This window comes from Zonotrichia albicollis, chromosome 3 (genome assembly GCF_047830755.1).
Source record: "Zonotrichia albicollis isolate bZonAlb1 chromosome 3, bZonAlb1.hap1, whole genome shotgun sequence".
Taxonomy (NCBI): Eukaryota; Metazoa; Chordata; class Aves; order Passeriformes; family Passerellidae; genus Zonotrichia; species Zonotrichia albicollis.
In genome coordinates, this window is record NC_133821.1 from 66144522 (window position 1) to 66163394 (window position 18873).

The 18873-nt window shown below is 40.1% G+C and overlaps 1 protein-coding gene across 5 annotated transcripts in view; it reads left to right on the top strand.

The window, feature by feature from the left end:
* The first annotated feature begins 10057 nt into the window (after positions 1 to 10057).
* The window catches only part of IPCEF1 (interaction protein for cytohesin exchange factors 1), a 45841-nt gene continuing 37025 nt past the window's right edge, over positions 10058 to 18873 (top strand). For 2 of the 5 annotated variants that reach the window (XM_074537705.1, XM_074537706.1), the window contains exons 1-3: positions 10058 to 10096; positions 15738 to 15774; positions 16442 to 16611. In XM_074537705.1, the coding sequence (XP_074393806.1) occupies positions 10073 to 10096; positions 15738 to 15774; positions 16442 to 16611 (231 nt within the window). In that variant the 5' untranslated portion in view covers positions 10058 to 10072. Of the gene's footprint in view, positions 10097 to 14760; positions 14780 to 15482; positions 15598 to 15737; positions 15775 to 15807; positions 15969 to 16441; positions 16612 to 18873 lie in introns of those variants that run through there. The other 3 variants (XM_074537708.1, XM_026794105.2, XM_074537707.1) reach the window with 3 other exon arrangements.

Below are 18873 nucleotides of genomic sequence, written 5' to 3' on the forward strand. Positions count from 1 at the left end.
TTTGTTCTTGTTTCTAAGCTATTGTTTAAATTTCACATAAACTTTTAAATGCATTCACTCTCCATTGACAGAAATACACTCTTATCCAAGTATATTGTCACTTTTACTGAAATCTCCTATTATATGGCCTTGACAAAAGTAATTTCATCACCTCATATCAGTTCAGAAACTCACTGCAAGGATTATTTTTCTACTCTGGTTCATTGATGAATCTCCTATCTGATTTATTTATGCTTCTGAGCATCATTAAACATACTGAGCCTGAATTCTCAGTTTGAACTCCTGGGATCCCTCTCTTAGTTTTACAAGCATATGAATATATATAAAACCTCATTATTAATTTTTCAAAGCCCTTGCTCTGATGCTAACACAAACCTTCAACGTTGCCCGTTCTCAGGCTTACGGAGACCCAAAATATGATCCTGGTGGTTGTTGTCCCGCTGTTATCTTGGAGTCTGTCTGATTCCTGCCTGCATCCTCCTGCTGTATCTTGTCTTGAGCCTGCCAAGAGAGCTGTCTTTTCTTCCCTGTTCCTATAGTGCACCTGGTCCATTGTAATGGAAGCAAGCATACTGCAATCCCTGTTGCTAACACTTCAGAGAAGTTTCTTCAAAAATATTTTGTGTGTTGATGCTGTGAATCACTTGACATATTTCTCAGCTGTTTTACATTGTGTAGCTGTTTCGTTATCCTTGTTCCTTCTTGCAAGGTCTCAAGAGAGCTCTCATGCTCTTATTCCATGGTGCATCCAAGTCTACCAGGTTCTTTTGGGAGCAGCTTCTGGGTACAAGCACCATCAAAATACCATACCAGCTGAGTCATATTAATTGTGCTTATTTTCTCTTAATCTAAAGCAAAAACAACTGCTAGGCAATTCAGTTTGCCTTAAAGCTCCTTCGTAGTTAATGTGTCTCAGCTAATACACAGTAATTTGCTTATTGTCTGAGCTTTCTGCAGCTCCCTCTAATAGTCTTTAAATGATTTGTGTGGATCTCACAAAGTGCAAGGAGAAAGGAGATGATGTCAAATTGTCAATTTTTCTCAGAAAGCAACAGTGTGAAGATGTTTGTATTTAGTAAGGTGCAGCATTTCCCAAATTGGTTGTTTAACATCTTTACAGATATGAGAAAAATAGGAATTTTGGGAGGGAAGGGAAGAGAGCTGAAATGGAGAACCAGAAATTATCACTACTTATTTATTTTTTTACTAGGAGTTTAGCTCACTGATTTTTTTTTCGAGCTGTGGTTTTTGTATTGTGTCTCTGCCTGGGGTCTTGTGGGTTTTGCCCAAGTGCTACCAGCACACTTGAAGCAATGCTAAGATGAAGATTGAATCTGTATTCTAAATTGCCATGTAGTACACACCACTGCAGGGGTAAGCAAGACCCTCCAGCAGTTTTCTGTGTTCTGGATGGGCTGTCTGTACCTGGGATACACTTCACTTCCAAATGAAGAACAAATGAAATGCAAAGATGAATTGTGAAGATAAAATCCTAGAAACACAGTGAATCAGAGCAATTTAACTGTGGTCTTGGGTTTCCAACCCACAGAAAAGACTTGGTCTTGTACTGATTAATTGCTGAGTCCATAGGGCTTTTTCCAGTTCCTCCACTTCAGTGATTTCTGATCAGATACTTCCAGGTGGTTGTTGTCTTCTGGCCTGTTTTTCTCCTGATGGAAACCTTGGTACAGCTTCAGAGACAGCTGCTCAGCTGTGGAGATATGTTGCTCCTAATTTTGGGTCATAATACGACTTTATACCATGTCAGATGATATTATATTTGGGTTCTACACTGCTGCCTATGGATGTGCAAGGACAGTGGGTGCTCAGGTGGAGCCCACAGCTTTCCTCTTCTGCTGCTTCCTCTTTTGCTTTTAAGGACGTGACAAAGCAGGAACATATTTGTTGCACATGCAGCACATTATGAAATGTGCTGAAAACTTGACTGACATCCAGTTTGAACAGCTGTTCAGCCTCCTGACCTGACTCTGTGGAGTTTCAGCCTTGGCTACCTTGAATTCAATATTTTCAGCATTCTTTCATCCTATTCCTGTGGCCAGATCTTCTTTTCCTGCTAAGAACTGGGGTTTAAATTCTGGAATGGCAAACATTTAATAAAAAAAAAACAACACAAGCATATTGAAAGTGAGTCCTCTGAAATTGTTTGGAATAGCTTGCATTTTTTTCTTCCTCATTAATCTCAATAAATCACAGACTGTTGGTCAAAAGTCTGCCCAATTTATGAGAAGTAGGTTTCTTGTGCCAGCCTTCTTATGAAATTGGATGAATTTTGTATTATTACTTAATTGTACATAAGTTAAAAAATTGAAATTTAAGGACAGTAATATAATTTGAAAAATAAGTATTTTCAATCAACATACTTAACTTTAGAAATTATATTGTTATTGGTATAAATTAGAGCTCTGCTGCAGTGGGAAATACCAAATGTGGGTTGCTTTTCTTCAAGAATTTACCTCTCATTCATTACTTTTACTACCATGTGGGCTCTGTTGCCAATGAGAGGAAAAACTGAAGTAAGAAGTTAAAATAATTTATTTAAAGGGGATCATAGAAATAAGAGTAACTATTGAGGCTGCAATTACTGTGAGATGTACAAATAGATCATAATACTAATTTTATAGTGTCTTAATTATTATTTTTTATGACTGAGAAGTCAATAATTTATTTTGACTATTTGCCTTTCCTCTATAAAGCTTCAAAATACGTGTATAATATGAATTATGAAAAAATGGAGGTGCTCTATATTGAAATATACTCTTTTAAATATAAAAAAATACCATAAAGAGCTGGGAACATTTTAGAAAAAAACCAGAGAAGACAGGAAGTATCTCCTTAGAAGAAAAATAAGACAAACAGATTAACTTGGTGTGGACTGTTGTGAGAGAAACAATAGGATGCTGGAACATAAGTACAAAAGTTTGGTGAAATACAGGTTATGACATAAAATCCAGACATTCTGGGAAAACTTTGAAATTCTTTCTGTGAAAGAAGATGTTCAGTTTTTAGTTCTATGTAAGTAATTTTAACATATGGGTTTCTTCTTTAGAAAAAGGCTCACTGTTTTAATTTCAGATTTCACTGCAGTGAGGGCAACACTACAGGAAAGGAGTACAGAAAAGTGTTCATTTCTGTAAGATTCAGCAAGCAAGTGCCTGATGTAGCCAGATCTGCATTTACAGGAGCAGCAAATAGTTATCTCTAATGATTTATTTCTTTGCGCAGATGTTCTGGCAAAGGCAATGGTGTTTAAGAAACAAGAATCAGTAAATCCAGCACCTACAGGCACTGAAGACTGAAGAAAAGTACAGAAAAGTACTGCAGTGATCATTTGCATGCAGCCATCATTTGCAATCTGTCATAGGGTTTTTTTAAAAGTTTATTGCTGCTCTCAGGGCCAGCCAGCTTGTTATGCTACCCACCTTAGACAAGACCCCCTTTTCACACTGGTGAGGGTCTGTTCTAGCAGATGTTACTTACTGTGCTCTTTTTGTGCGGTGAAGAGGCTTTTTTCTCTTCCTTATTGCAAATGTAAGTCACAGTAAATATGGCTGGTAGCAACTGAAGATGAGAAATAATCTGTTTAAAAGAAACACAAATCTACTGCTGAAACAGTCTAGAAGCAGGCAAGCTACTTGATAATGAAATTGGACTTCAGGGAAAATGTTTCTAAGAGAACCTTCTTATCATATCTTTGAGCTTTAATCCTAGAGATGATTTTTCCTGCCTCTCAGTAGTCCATATCTGGTCTAACTCAGACATGCTGAAAACAGCATTTGGCTCCCAGTTGCCTGCCCAGATCATTGGCCTGCCTGTCCTAGACCTTGGAGAAATCCTATTTGAGCACATGGATGTAGAATGGAGGAATATGTTCTGGCTAAATTTCTCTGGAGAAGTTGTGATGTCAGCAGTCCAGTTTTCCCATTCTCTCATTCCTAGGGAAATGCCTTTCAGCCAAAGGAAAAAGGAGGCCACTTGCAAATCTGTATGGCTCAGCAGATGACATTGTGAGCAGAAGCAGTTCCACCCTCCCTTGGTGAAACTTGCCAGGGCAGTTTATCCTTGCTCTGCCTCTCCCCGCTGGGATTGCCTTATTGCAGAGGTGATGTTTGAGTGCAGCACATGTATTTGCTGTGCTCTGATGTGTGGGAGGAAGATAAACTCTTCATTGCTCCTGATCTCTTAATGAGGAACCAGACAGGACTCTCGAGACTTCAGTTTCCTGAGAACTTTATGAATGTGGAGTGGAATTCTTTGATGGAAGAAGCAACAGATATTTCTTACCTATTTCATCCTCATCATCATCAGCATAATGATTTTGCTTTGATTTTTGAAATCTGTTCTCTTGAGATTTCCCTGGAAGTGTGAATGCTGGCCTTTTGTATAGTGCTGTTGATACAACAAATGTTTCCTTGGTGGAAGAAAAAAGACTTAGCTCTAAGCTTCAGAGAGTGCAAAGAGTAACAATTTTTGCTGGCCTCTTGCTCTCAAATGCAGGAGTTGAAAGCATGCTGCTGCAGTTTTTACCTTCCAATGGATGTATAAACCTCCTGCAATGCCATGACAGGAAAGGTTATTCAGAATTGCCTTCCGGTGAGGATGTCTCAGCTTCTTGTCACTGCAATAATCCAAATTTGCAAGCAGAGCAACAGTTCTGAACCTCTGTTCTAGGGTGAGTCATGCCCTTGTTCTCTCTTTATTGTACTGGACCTTGCAGTGTACCCTCAAAACTGTCTTTGCTGAACAGCTGATCAGAAAAAATAGAGCAGGGGATTATGGTCCCTCTCTCCTCGTCTGTATCTTTTCACAAGGGACTTGCTTTGAGAGAAATACCTTAGATTGTCGTCTCAGGAGGATCTATAGAATTTTTACTTTTTTCCCCTTCCTCCCTTCTGTGTCTCGTCTTCTGGACTAGCAAAAACCTGGGCATCTTTGGAGGAGAGCAGAACCTCAGGGAAGTTCTTATTTATCGCTGGAGTGTTTCCTTACCCTTTCAGTGCACTAACTCTTCATCCAGTTTTGCAGAGAGCTTAACTTTGCCCGCTTTCATTGCCTGCCACAGCAAAAACAAAAAGCCAGCTAGGAGGCAGTAGGAATTGAAGCATTGCACTCAACATTTCTGCAAACTCTTCCTTGGCCTTCAAGCATAGCAGCACTAGGAGTTCAACACTACAAGGAATGTGGGGCAGACACACTTCATTAAGCATGCCATTTTGTTTTTTCATTTTAGTCTGTGAGGCCACAGAGGCAGCTGGAGCATGTCTTCCTTTTGCTGAACTTCCTCTTTCTCTCCCGCCCCTCTTCTCCTGCAGGCAAAGAGCAGAGAGCACTGACTCCTGCAACTGCTTGCTCAGAGCTGTCAGCACATATAACCTGCTGTCCTGGGGCTTCCCAGCTGGGCTGACAGCACCTGGCCATGATCCAAGCAGGGCGATGTCTCCAGACCCTTTCTGTCTCCAACACAGGAGCAGTGAACTTTGTTCCAGTTTTTCCTGGCCTTCTCCCAAACAGAGTCAGAAGTTGTCTTTTTGAATTGCTTTCACATGAGGGGATGGAGTAGTTCCAAATGCATTTGAAAACAATGTTATAACCAATGGTATTATAAAATATAAATATATTAGATACGAAAAATGCAGTTTCTTGCTGCTTAAGCCTGTGAAAAGAGCCCTTTGATCTTTTCAAAGTGTAACACTTATTCAAAAGGTTAAAGTTGTCCATTGTGGCCAAAGTCGAATGTATACTCTAAAAATTGTTTTCTGACTCTATTTTCATAGACTTGCTCTTTCTGATGCCAGTGGTGAATCTTTAGTTTCATCTGCAATTGGAAACATGAGGTCATGGGGATCAAAGTCGGTGGGGCAATCTTGTCCAGGATGGAAATGGGTCCATGAACTTTTCTGAAAATTCCTTAGTGTCTATTTGTCATTGCCCCGAGGCAAAGTGCCACCTTAATATCCATCTTCCCTGGTGAGCCTGTATGTGAGAGAAAATCTGCAGGCCAAGAAACTCCTTGTACAAGTTAGACAGTCAATTTAGATAGCTGATTAACCAGTCAAATACCTGACTAGATCTGACTAATTAGTGGTTAATGGTAAGGTTCTGTCAGATTAAATTGATCTCTAGTAAGCCTAAGGACATTTGAGAGTTTGCAATCACTGTGATAATTTTCCCCCTGCATTGTTGCAAGAACCCCAGTTAGAGGTAAGGTGATAATTTAGGACTATTATGTAAGGCAGTCTCCTTGCCACAGGACAGTGCTTCAAGCACTGCTGTAAATTGGGGCAATGTTATTCCTAATGTCTGGTGAAATATGTGATTAAGTAATCATTGATTTTTGGGGGGAAACTTTGTGCCACTCTCACTAGTTTCATATCACCTGTCAATTCATTGCCCACTGAAGCGCAGATTGTTGCAGGCAGCCAGACGAGCAGAAAACAAGCACAGGGGTGAGAGCTGGTGACCAGCGTGAGAAATGTAAACAGAAGGCTCAGAGCTTATTTTCCAGGTTGTCCACAGCCCTGGCTTGGTGCTTGGTAAAACAGAAATTTTCTTTTGGAGTAGTCTGTGTCAATGCCACCTGAACAGGAGCTTAGCTATGCACATTTTGGGTGCTTCTGTGACACAAATAGTCTGAGTCATGTTGTGTATATCAAATATTTTGCTCAGAAGCAGGAAGCCATATGTCCACTCTGAATGTCATCTGAGTGATGCCTGGAAGGCATGTCTGGCAGACTTATGCCCTGATCATTGCAGATTGACATACTCACTGTAGCTTGTAATTGGCAAGAGACAGCATAAGGCCTTGTGGATTTTGATTTTCCCAAGAGGAATTTTACTAATGAATTAAGATTGATTTTTGCAATTAGAGTCATTGGAGCCTCAGTGTTCTTTTTTTTTTTTTTTCCTTTTCCCCACACTTTCAAATTAAATTTGATCTTTATAGATATTTCTATATATTTTAGGAGAGATGATGAATCAAATAGACTACCTCTACCTATTATTGCAAGAGATTTCTGAGAAGACACCTGTCACATTTCCATGTTTGTTGCATCAGCTTATTGCTCACATACCTACCTGTTCATTACTATTCTTGAAAAAGCAAAGATGAAGTGAGACTAATAAAACTATGCACACACATACCTGATGTTCAGTTGTTCAATCAAAATTTAAAAAGCCCTCAAGAACTTCATTTGGAGATTTTTTAACTGAAACCACATGTGACATTGTATTCAATTCAGACTGAAATAAAATCAAGTGGTTCAGATAACTCCTAGAAAAGTCAAAGAGGATCATAGTTATATAGTTATGACTTACAAACTGATAATGTAAATCCATCTCCTTTTGCTTTTATTGACTACATCCATTGCAGTTTAGCCTCCATAAAATGAGAGATTCAAGTGTGTTTTACTGTTTCTGAAGCCATCTGAAGTGGGAGAGCATTTACCATGTTTAATTTTCTCTCTTTGATTTATTCCACATTTTAATTTTAGCAAATAGAGCATCCATTACAGCAGACTGCAATCCTGTTACAAGTCTTCCATGTGGGTACCTTAATCCGTAGGCTGGAGGGTTTTCCTCTCCTTCTGTTCCTGGAATTTATCTTGTTGCAAGAGGAGAGTTTTGGGAAGAGGGCTAGAATCCCACACACACCTTTCAGGGTAACATCCCTCTTCAAATTCTGTTCCTTTCAGTACAAGGATGCACACAGGTCTTCAGGCTGTTAGTGCTGTGAAATGGACTGAGTCTTCTCCTGCTGCAGCTACTCCAGCTAGGAGTCAGCACCCCTTCCTGATGATGAAGGCTTGTCTCTCACTAACCTCGTGCTTACAGAGCTCCTGAGCTCAGGTGTGGCTTTTGTGGCCCCCGAAGTCTTTCTGTTGGCCAAACTGCCAGCTCTGAGCAGGTCCCTGGGCTGCCATGGTGTGACCCCTACCAGGACTCAGAGGGCACTGCCCTTCATGAGATCCCAGCTGCAGCCTGTGTGAGGGGTTTATTGGGGGGCAGGGGGCTGTGGTTCCCAGAGACAGCCCCTGCAGAGTCATGCTGGCCCTTCCAGTAAGGTGGATTGGCTCTATTTGAGTGGCCACATTTGTCCAGCTCTGGCTGTAATTCGCCTGACTGTTTAGAAAGGATAGTTTTCCCACAGTAAACCTGCACAAAATTGAAAAGAATCACTTCTTTTGCTCTAGTGCAGAGATAAGAAGGTTATGCCCTTCTGCAGTGCTAGTTTTGAAACAGTTGAGTACGCTTGAGTGGATATAAAAAATCCTAATGCTTTTTCACAGAGTAACTAATCTCACTCAGGTTGGGCTTTCTTAGGAGAAACAAACTCAGGTTAAGTATCTAAGAGTTATTTCTGCAGTGACTGTGAGATTTTTTAAAGTATCTTTCATTACACAGGGAACAATAAATTATATCCTTTAACTGGAATGGGACAGAAGTCAATGCTGCTTTTGAACACTGAGTGCTGGCTCAAAACTGCTTGTCCAGTTCTGGAAACTAAACAAATGTCAGCGTTAAAGTCACAGAGAAGGGTTAGGTGAAATCCATTTCAAGTCCTTTGGCACAAAGCACACAGGAGGAAACATTGCCTTGCCAGTTAACTAATGCTTCTCCCCTTGCTCCTGGTGCTGCGTGATTCAGACTGTGTGCAGTTCCTCCCCTAACCCAAAGCACACATGAAATTAAGGAATGGCAGGAAAAGGGCCATGTCACAATAATTACTGTGATATGGTCTGTTATTCCCTTTCTTTCTTGCTCTGTATTTGAGGCTCAGTGTTAATTTACGTGTATAACTCAAGGTGTTTCCTCTGCTTGTTTGTACTAGCTATGATTTCTAAACATCCTTGAAATTATTGGCCATAACATCTCTCCTCATCATGATATTACTTCAACTGGAGCTACTTATAGGAAGTGTTTCTTTCTACTTTTGAACAGAAACGGCTGGCAGCCAGAAAAACATGTATTTGTTTGCCTTTCTATTTTTGGTTTGAAATTGCTGGAAGCCAGTAGGTGGGTTTTTATTTTCTTTTTTAAGATTTTATTTTCAAACCAAGCCAAATATTATGTATGAGGAGTGGCACATACCTTAAATAACTGCTTCTAGTAACAGGAAAATGTTCTTGTTAGAAATTCCTCTGAAGTGTGGCTCTATTTCTGGAAATCCCTTCTTCCTTGCTTCAGCAGAGTTTTGTATCCTCTCCCATTTTCCTCCATGATTCTTTCACAAGCAGAGGGGTGAGTTTTATAGGAACTTTGCTGGCACCAAAACGTTGGTATGTTTTCATTCATCTTGTACTGCACCAATTCATCATCTGCCCATTCTACCAACCAAAGGAAAATCACACGGGGAAAATCACACACCTGATCTGCCACCTAAATGGATACCTACTAACCTGGTGTCTTTGGGAAATAGAATCCAGTGTCTGCTCTTGGACTGCACTGATTTTGGTCTCCAAAGAGGAAAATTTCAACTCATTATAAAATGAGTACTCCAGTATGAGGTCTCACCCCATTCAGGAGAACCAGTAGGTTACTTACTTTTATTCCCAGAAAATGCTGGGAATTACTTAACCAAAGCAGGAATCCAAGTCCTATAGATTTCTTTCAGACTAAAGACCAAAATGAACAAAAAAAAATCACTCCCAATTTTATTTATTTATTCTCTCTCTTGCATTTCCTCTGAAAACCCCAAAAACCTCCATTCCCACCCAACTCCAAAACCTATCACAACCAAACAAAAAGCAACCCTCTGGCCTATGAGCTTTGTTCTGTTTATTTCATAAAACTAAGCTTGGATACTTTTGAGTTAATGTTACTTACTGCTTGTTGATTTCTAAATCAGTAAAATCAGTTTATATAATATAGGATTGTCTTTGGAAAATTTTTTTTAGGGGTTGGGAGAAGTCAGAGGGTAGAGTTAGAAAGACAAAATGTTTGAAAGCATTTTTTTACTCTACTGACAAGACTTATGCTATATGAAAATATAATACAGAGCTTAAGTACACAAAATTTTCTCTTTTAACAGCTTTTCCATTGAGCTTTGAAACCATTCATGGAAGCTGATGGCAATATTCTTGTAAGTATACTTGAAACTATGACAGAGTTATTGATCATCTGAAGAGGTCACATGTTGAAATTATTGGCCATAACATCTCTCCTCATCATGATATTACTTCAACTATATCTTTGTAGTCACAAAGACCATGAACTGCATAAAAGATGCACAACAGATCCAAACAGGATCTTTCTAATGGGCCAGCCCAAAAAGAGAGGTTTCTCCAGTTCTGCCATAAGATAAACTGAAATCTACTGCATGTGCCTGATGCTAGGGGTGCCCTCACTTCCAAATCCTACGCCTCAATGGGTGAGATAACTGTAACCTAAGATACATGAGCTCAGCAAAGGATTTTCTTAGCCAAACCCTTGGGAAGCTTAAAGAAAATACAGCTCTGTAGAATATATCTGTTGATCATAGCTGCCTTTGGTGCCTTCTCAGACTCAACATTGTGAGTCAAACTTCATGAGACATGAAGCCTTTTTAGTTTTTTAGTATTAGCCCAATGCCCCTGCTTTTCCACGTAGACTTTTTTTTTTCTTTCCTCTGAAACAGTCTCATATACCTATTTCACCCCATTTTTATTCCTGAGGAGTTTGCAGGCTGCCCCTGACCCAGGACTCCTGGAGCCTTTGATGCAGCTCCCTCTGACTAGGAAGGGTCAAGAGTCCTTTAACTGGTGTTGGGAGGGATCTGCCCTGAGAGCAGCCAACAGAGCCATCAGGTTGTGCAGCTGGGTGGGAAGAAGGAGTGAAATAAGGAGGCCTCCATTCAGACTGTGGGCCTGCAGCAATCTTAGACATGCTGGTAACAGGACACTTTCCTCAGAAGGTGTAGAAACAGCTGTCCCTGCTAGGGCAGAGGCTTCCACATGGAGTGGCTGCAGCTCTCCAAGTTCCACACTTCAGTGGATGTCACCAAGGCCTGAGGCCGAGGGCGATGTCGCTCAGCCCTGCAGGCCATCTTGGAGGAGCTATGCTGGGAAGTGGAGGAGGTTCCAGAGGAAGCATGCAAACTGTGCAGCATCAGAGAAAGTGAAAGAGAGAGAGATAGGGTCTTCTCTGTGACACGACAGTGTGAAGGCCACCAGTCCCCACCTGCAGCAGAGAAGCAGGCAGTGTCTATGCCCTCTATCAAAGTAAAAAATACCACTGGAGAATTGGAAGGATGGAAGTTGATGACTTCTTGTATAAAGAGGACGCTCCTGCCTCATCTAAGAACAAGTTGACTGCCTTCTTAATTGAAGAGGAGCTAAATCTGTCCCCTAGAAAATGACGTGTTTCACTTGAGTGTAAACCATGCAGGTCTGCCAGCAAGAAAAGGTGAGATCCTGCAGTGTGTGACTCCCTGCTGCAAGGGACAAAGACCCACCTGTGGGCCTGACCAGCCATCCAGAGATGTTTGCTGCCTGGGAGAGGTCAGGGTCCAGGATGCTGTCCAGAGACTGCCAAAGCCTGTGCAGACCTCTGACTTCTATGCCCTGTTGTTATTCCTTTTGAGCACAAATGATACTGCTAGGGGAAGCCAGTATGTGCTGAGGCCCATAGAGCTGGAAAGTAGCTTTGCAGAGAATGGCTTGGGAGTCTTGGTGGACATCATGAACCAACAATGTGCCCATGCTGCAAAGAAGGTAAATGGTGTCTTTGGCTACATCAGACAGAGTATTGCCAGCAGGTCAAAGGAGGTCATAATTTATTCAGTGCTGCTGAAGCCACCACAGGAGTGATTTCTCAATATAAGAGACACATGATGTACTGAAGAGGTCCAATGAAGGGCCAGAAGAATAATTAAGGGACTGTAGTATTGAAGATGTGAGGAAAGACTGAGTGAACTGGGACTGTTTACCTTGGAAAACAGGCTCAGGGGAGCTCTTACCCATGTGCATAAATACCTGAAGGGAGGATCCAAAAAGAGGACGTGGTTTAATGGCCAACATGGTGGTGGTGCTTAGTTGATGGTTGGACTCAATAATTGTAAAGGTCTTTTCCAACCTTAACAATTCTATGATTCTTTTCAGTGGTGCCCAATGACACCACTGAAAGTGGTGCACACAAGAAGTGATGCACACAAACCAAAACACAGGAGGTTCCCTCTGAACATCAGGAAACCTTTTTTACTGTGAGGATGACTATGCACTGTCACAGGTTGCTCAGAGAGACTGGAGTGTCCCCATGCTCAGTGAAATGCAAAAGCCAGCAGAAACAGTCCTGGAAAACCAGTTGCAGGTGGAGAGTAGACTTAGATGAGCTCCTGAAGTTCCTTCAGTCTTAATCATACTGTGATTCTGTGGATAAAAAGGACACCTGAACCGACAGAAGCCTCTGCTGAAGTTGTCACTTCTCTCACACATTTTTGGTCATTGCTGGAGCCTGCCTGGCACAGAAGTGGAAATGAACTATGCACAGATGTACAGACTCCTGGTGTGTTTGCCAAGTGCAGGAGTAATAGAGTCTGTGGAGTTCTGCAGGATCACTAGCCCATCCTGTTCAGTCCCTACCAAACCAGAGGCTACCAAAATAATTGAAACCTACTCTGTATTACCAGTCTTGCACAAAAGTGTAGGTTTTGCAGTTATCCCAGAGCTTTCTGAGAACTACTGCTGTCACATTTCCCTTGGCAAGAAGAAATAGAAGAACATCTGATGTTCTTAGCTTTTCAGTTGGACTTGTGCTAATGAAATAAATAACTTCCCATTAGGAAATTTAAAATTGTAGGAAAATATCCAGCATTGTTAAAAGCAAAATCATGACTTTTGGTTTAGTTTCAGATTATTCAGTGGCTATGTTTGCTAGTTACAGAATATTCACATCTGAAACTCCTCTTGTACCCCTTGTTTCATTGGTAACAACTCTGCCTTCCACAGTTTTCTCTTTGCTCTGTGCTGGTAAGAATCTCTAGAAAAGTGAAACTTAAAAGTGTCTTTTAATCAATGTTGACCCAGGTCCACTGATATGAAAGATTATTGACTTTTTTATAAAAGAGTTTTCAGTGAAGGAAACTTTACTTCACTTGAAAAAAGTTTTGCCACTGGAGACTTACTAATGTGTTGTATTCTCATGGAAAATTGAATCCAAACTGTGCTAGTGAGACATTTTATGAATTTTGTGGTAGATTCATTTAAATATAAGTTTTCTATTGGTTTGAGATGAAAGCAGTTTTACTGAAAACTGTTTGTTTATTTCATAAAGTACCTATCTGACTCCAAACACTATGCTTTGGAGAAAGAGGTTGTTTTTATTTGTTTATAGATCAACAAAATTTGATAAGGCAATTTCATGAATCATGCTGCATTTTATTGCTGCATTTGGGGAAAAGAGCTTTCTCTTGTGTGGAGCAGAACACATATTTTTTTATAGAATGAAGCTGAGTTTCTGAACAGCACTGAAACGCAATCAGAAGTTGCAGAATTCCGGGCTTAGTGCTAATTTGTTGAAAATTTGCCTCAATTTTCAGGAATACTTGGAAAGATAATGAGAAATGTATCTCAATTTTAAAAAATTCATTCATCCATCAGTTATTTTGTTAGAGATTTACCCCTGATTTTATCCAGGCAAACTAAATACAGTTCTGGCTGTAGAGAAACTGCTCTTCCTTCCACCATTAATTTCCCAACTCCTCCCACAATATATGAAGAAAGGAGGGTTGATTCATTACCCCCATCAACTTGCAGCAGGATACCATCATTGCAGCAGAATAATACACATAAATTTGTAAATTATTTTAGCTAGCCCAAACTCTTACTAGGTGATCATTTTTTGCCTCAGTCTGATATACAGTGGGCCCAACAGATGTCTTACATAACATGGGTACTAACTCTTTCCTGACACATGAGCAAGAGACCACACTATTTTTTTAGATCATCAGCCAGGTTGGTGGAAAGATTACTTCCTCCCCAGTTGTGTAGAGAGAGCCACATCCTGCCTCAGTATTGCTCTCTTTTTTTATGATTTTATATTGGTTAGTGATTAAACAACTCCAATATAGTGCCATGGCAAAGATATGATGTTGCTTTACTACAGAGTTTTTGGGCCAGCAGACCTGATTCAAACTTGTTTTCCTTAATATCATTTTGGATAGCTCTGAAGGAAAGCAATTAGTTTGTGTGACCCATTGATTCCCTGAGGCCATACATTATTTCCACGTGTCCTAAATAGGGGGTAAGTTTCTTTGGAATGAAGACATGAAAAGGATGGGGAAAGAGCAGAATCTCTAATAGAGCTGATGTGTTTTCTTATTGCTTTTCTTTGTGTGTTGTCATGGAGAAGAGTCTGAGAGAGAGAGAGGCAGTGGTGGAAAAATAAAAAAAAAACAATAAGGGAAAAAGGAAAAAAGAATACTCAGTGTTTAGGCAGGAGCCTGGGATTATTCATGCCTGGTAAAGCCTCCCATAAGAGTGTTGTTCAGGTCATGTCAAACAGGCACCAGATAAGCACAGGAGCGAGAGGCACGGCTCTGGACTCTGCGCTACACGCAGCAGAGATCCCTGCTTCAGGAAGTTGTAGCTCATGTAAATACTGGTGACAGTGGGCTCTCCTATCAACCTGCAGATGGTCTAGTTTTACTCACCTTTAATGTGCCTGTGAGAAGAGCCATCAAATTTTTCAAGGGGGATATGAAATGGGGTTTTGTTTTCCTGAGAAGCTGTCTGGCGAGGCGGAGGGGCTACATTAGGGATGTTCATAGCGTAGCTCTGCAGCGGATCAGGTAGCTGGCGGCTTTGCATAGCAACATTGTGGCCTGCATATTAAATCATACCTCACTTTATGCTGCATTTGTCATCTGGGGGCTTCAAACCCTTCCTAAAAATAGAAAAAAGTGAGTGCTTTAGTTCGCTCACTAGAGAAGGAAAGGTTGATGCAAAGAGAAGTCAAGTACTTTGTCCGCAATCACACAAGCAGCCGGTCTGTCTGGGGAGAATTTACTCTAAAAGCCATAGCTTCCATTTTCATTTGCCTCCTTTTTTTTTTTCCTGTGGTCTTCTCTTTTAGTTTCATTTTCTATGTGTTGATGCAGGATTAAATATGTAGACTGCAAATGAGTAAAAAAATTCAATTGTGTTATTTTTGCAGTGACTAAAATTTCCATATATTTTGTGTGATTTCTTTTTTCCTTAAGAAATATTATAAAACTATTTAGTAGGGAAAAAATATATGTTCTGCATTAAATAAAAAAAGGCAAAGGTGAAGATAATTTTTTTTTCTTTTTCAGGATTTCTTAGAATGAGCTAAATGACTATCAGTCATCTGGCATGTATTTTAATCTCCCTATGTTTGTAAATCCTCCTTATGGAGCCTAATGAAGCATTAAAATGCTGGAGCTTTAACTTCTATTTTTTAACTACAAACCACAGAATACAATTTGGGCAAACACAGCAAAGTAGAAGCTGTCTGTGGATGTGAAACAGGAAGAAGGAGTAGATAGACACGTGTAATAGGGTTGTGTTTGCTCTTGCTCAACTAGATATACATCAATTTCAATTAACACGTTTTTTGCTTCAGCTGCTAACGTCCCTTCAGCAGCGAGTGGGTTATGTGTTTCCATCCTGCATATACCACCAGCATCACCACCACGTCCTTCTCTAGCTTCCCCCTCCCCTTTCTACACAAATGTTGCAACACAATCTGAAATTTCCTCTTTTCTTTCCTTCCTGCATTTCTTACAGGTTCCTTTGCGTCAGAAGGCAAAAAAGAAAAGTCAAGGTAATGAGAGATTGTTTTTTCTTTTCTCTCCTGGATTCCTCTTTTGTTATTTTCTTAGTATGTCTTATTCTTGGGAGGGTGAGGATTTTGTACTGCTACTCATTTGGTGAAAAGCTGCTTTTTAACTCCACTGATTCTTACACCAATTCTGAGAAAAATGACAACGGGCTGTTCCTTTGGACTAAATCCTTGTGGTATGTTAATTGAATCAAAGCTGGAAATCAGCGAGGTAGAATCAGCTGCCTGCACAGACATACACACTAGTGGTTTTCATGTATTTGGCATAATAGTTTTCTCTAGCTGACTTAAATAGATGTATTATTTTCAGTGCAGCTGTGTGAGGGAAAATATATGCATGCTTCTCTTAAAAGGATCAAAGGCTGTATTTTTAATTTACAAAAACTCATGTACGGTTATCTTAGCATTAATTAGTATCAGTATTATCTATAACTTACTGTTTAATTTCTGAACATCAGCAAGCCTTTCAAATGAATGTGTGTTACTGTCACAGCCATTATAAAACTGAATTACTTCTAAGTATATTTTAAGACATGCTTGGATGACTTGCTGATGTTCCTAAGTGAGGATGATATCCTTAATTGGCAGCAACATCTTTCCTGGTAATGCAGTTTTAAGCAAGCACAACACTGTATTTTTAATGGCACAGGGTTCTTTATAATGAGCCGCCGGAGGATATCGTGCAAAGAGCTGGGGCAAGCCGATTGCCAAGGATGGCTCTACAAAAAGAAGGAAAAAGGAGCTTTCATTGGCAACAAATGGAAAAAGTTCTGGTGTGTGCTAAAGGAGTCATCGCTGTATTGGTACAGCAGTCAGCTGGTGAGTACAGTGTGCAGGCAGCTCCGGGTGCCAGACAAACAGCATCTGCTGCCACGGACAGAGGGGAACCTGGGGTCACAATTTAGGTGCACTCTGGAGGAGTACAAATAACTGGGTTTATTTCTCAGCCCTGACACTTCCTGTGATCTGAGAAGTGTCTATACGAATTTGAAACATGCAGAAAACTATGTGGTTTCTAGTTCAGCAGGTACTTGTGAAATGTTAACTTGCTGTCTGTTTCACCATGTTAAGAGCTCTTCTTTAAGGGCTCTGGTGGCATTTGAACTTGAGAAATGTTTTCCTGGGTACAGACAATTTGCAAACATTTGTCAAAACTCAAAACAGGAATGCTTTTTCACTTCCTATTAATTTAATTTTCAGAAATTAAATTAATTTCTCTCCTATCTCTCTTTCCATCCCCTTCCACACTGAGATGATTCTTTTTGCCTTCTTCTGTCTTCTTAGTTTATTTTTCTTTTTTCTTCTATTTTTCCTATTTAAATTTATTTGTCCTCTTTTTTTTTTCTTTCCATTTTTTTTTTTTTCCTTTTCAAATAGTAGAGGGCAGTTGGCTTTACTCTGGGCTTGTTTGATTGGACAGAGAGGATGTTTTGCCCATCCTAGGAAGATTCAGATATAGTTATTCCCTTCACTTTGCTGTCTGGCACTGCTACCTTTAAAAAACTCTTATCACATTCAAATGATGGGGTGACAGATCTAAGAATTAGGGTGTGAAGAGAATTAGGGTATGCCAGCAAAAACGTTGTTTGAAAGTCAGCAGCTTCAGTGTTTAATTGTGGATGGGCATGAGGTGCCTTAAATGCAACGCAGCTGCTCTGGAAATCAGCATGTCACAGGCACAGCAAAGAATGAAAGGCTGAAAGAACCCTTATTAATTATTAGAGCATTTTAAAAAATATCAAAGGCAATCTGGATGATTTTCACTTGTTTATTTACACTGCAGCAATCCCCATCAAAATTTTTGCTAGTTGTTTCAGGAAAAAAAATGCAATAGTTTAAGCCATTTAAAAAACTCCTCATACCCTAAACAGAGCTTTACTCGTGTAGACTAATTCACATTCTCCCTTCAGTTGTGAGTATAGTGCTAGTATTTTTTGTGGGGTGGTTTTTTGCTTGTGTGTGTGTGTGATATTTTTTCTGTTTGCTTTTTTAAAATCCAAATAAAAACTTTGACTGGTACTTCAAGATGATATTAACTATTTCTTCTTGGGGTAAATGAAAGCAACTCTGCTAGTCTTGGGCTGTTGTTTTTTTATGATGTTGTGGTAGTCTGATATGGATTCCTTTCAAGACTATGTCAAATACATGCATAATAGAAAGAAAACAAATAGAAATGTTGTGGAAAAAAAGTTTTGAAAAGGCACTTATTTCCTTATGCTTACAATATCTCTACTTGAAAGACATGGGGAGGCAGTAATACCAATAAGAAGCATTAATACCTTGCAAAACCTTATTGGCTTTTATAAATCTGTTTGCAGTTGTACTTCTGGCCAAGCTTTAAGAAATGTGAGCTGGCTGGCTGACATGACTTTTTAGACACAGAAAATATCAGAAAGGAATAATCCTAAGGAGTAACCAAGATGAGAGGAAATAAAAAATGCAAGACTAGGAAAAATTTGCTTCTGGGAAGAGAAGAGTGATGGGGGAGAGGTGGAAATTCCTCCACTTCCTTCAGTTTTTCTGGCCTGCTTAAATTCCACTCCTGAGATCCAGAAAAACCATGATCATGCTGGTTGCTGTGCTCCTAGACAGCACTTACCCTTTTAGTCCATGCCTACTTCCTGACTGTCACTGACTGCCTCCAAAAGAACAAGGCAGAAAATAAGAGTCAGCCTCATTCCAGTTTATTTCATTTCCTCTGAAGAGCTAATGTGGCTTCAAAATACTGTTGTCTTGTGTCAGCCCTGAATTCTCACCTATCACAGCTGTGCTTAAAGCATGCTAGCCAGTAGCACCTCTTTGCTTGCAACTTCTGCCAACTCTCACACACTATTTTATGGTAAAAACTCAAAGTTTCTTTGGGCAGCTTAAAGTGCAGCCTCTATGTAACTATAGGTTCAATCACTGTTTGCAGAATGTCAGTAACTGTGGGGTTTGGAAAGGAGGAAAGGTGTTCTCTGCTAAGGCCTGCTCTCTTAAATTCTTGAGACCAGAGGCATGCTCAGAGTTGTATGTGGGATCACTTAGACCCAGATATTCTCACTTCTAGATTGTTGAAAGAGAAATAGCAGTGACACATGC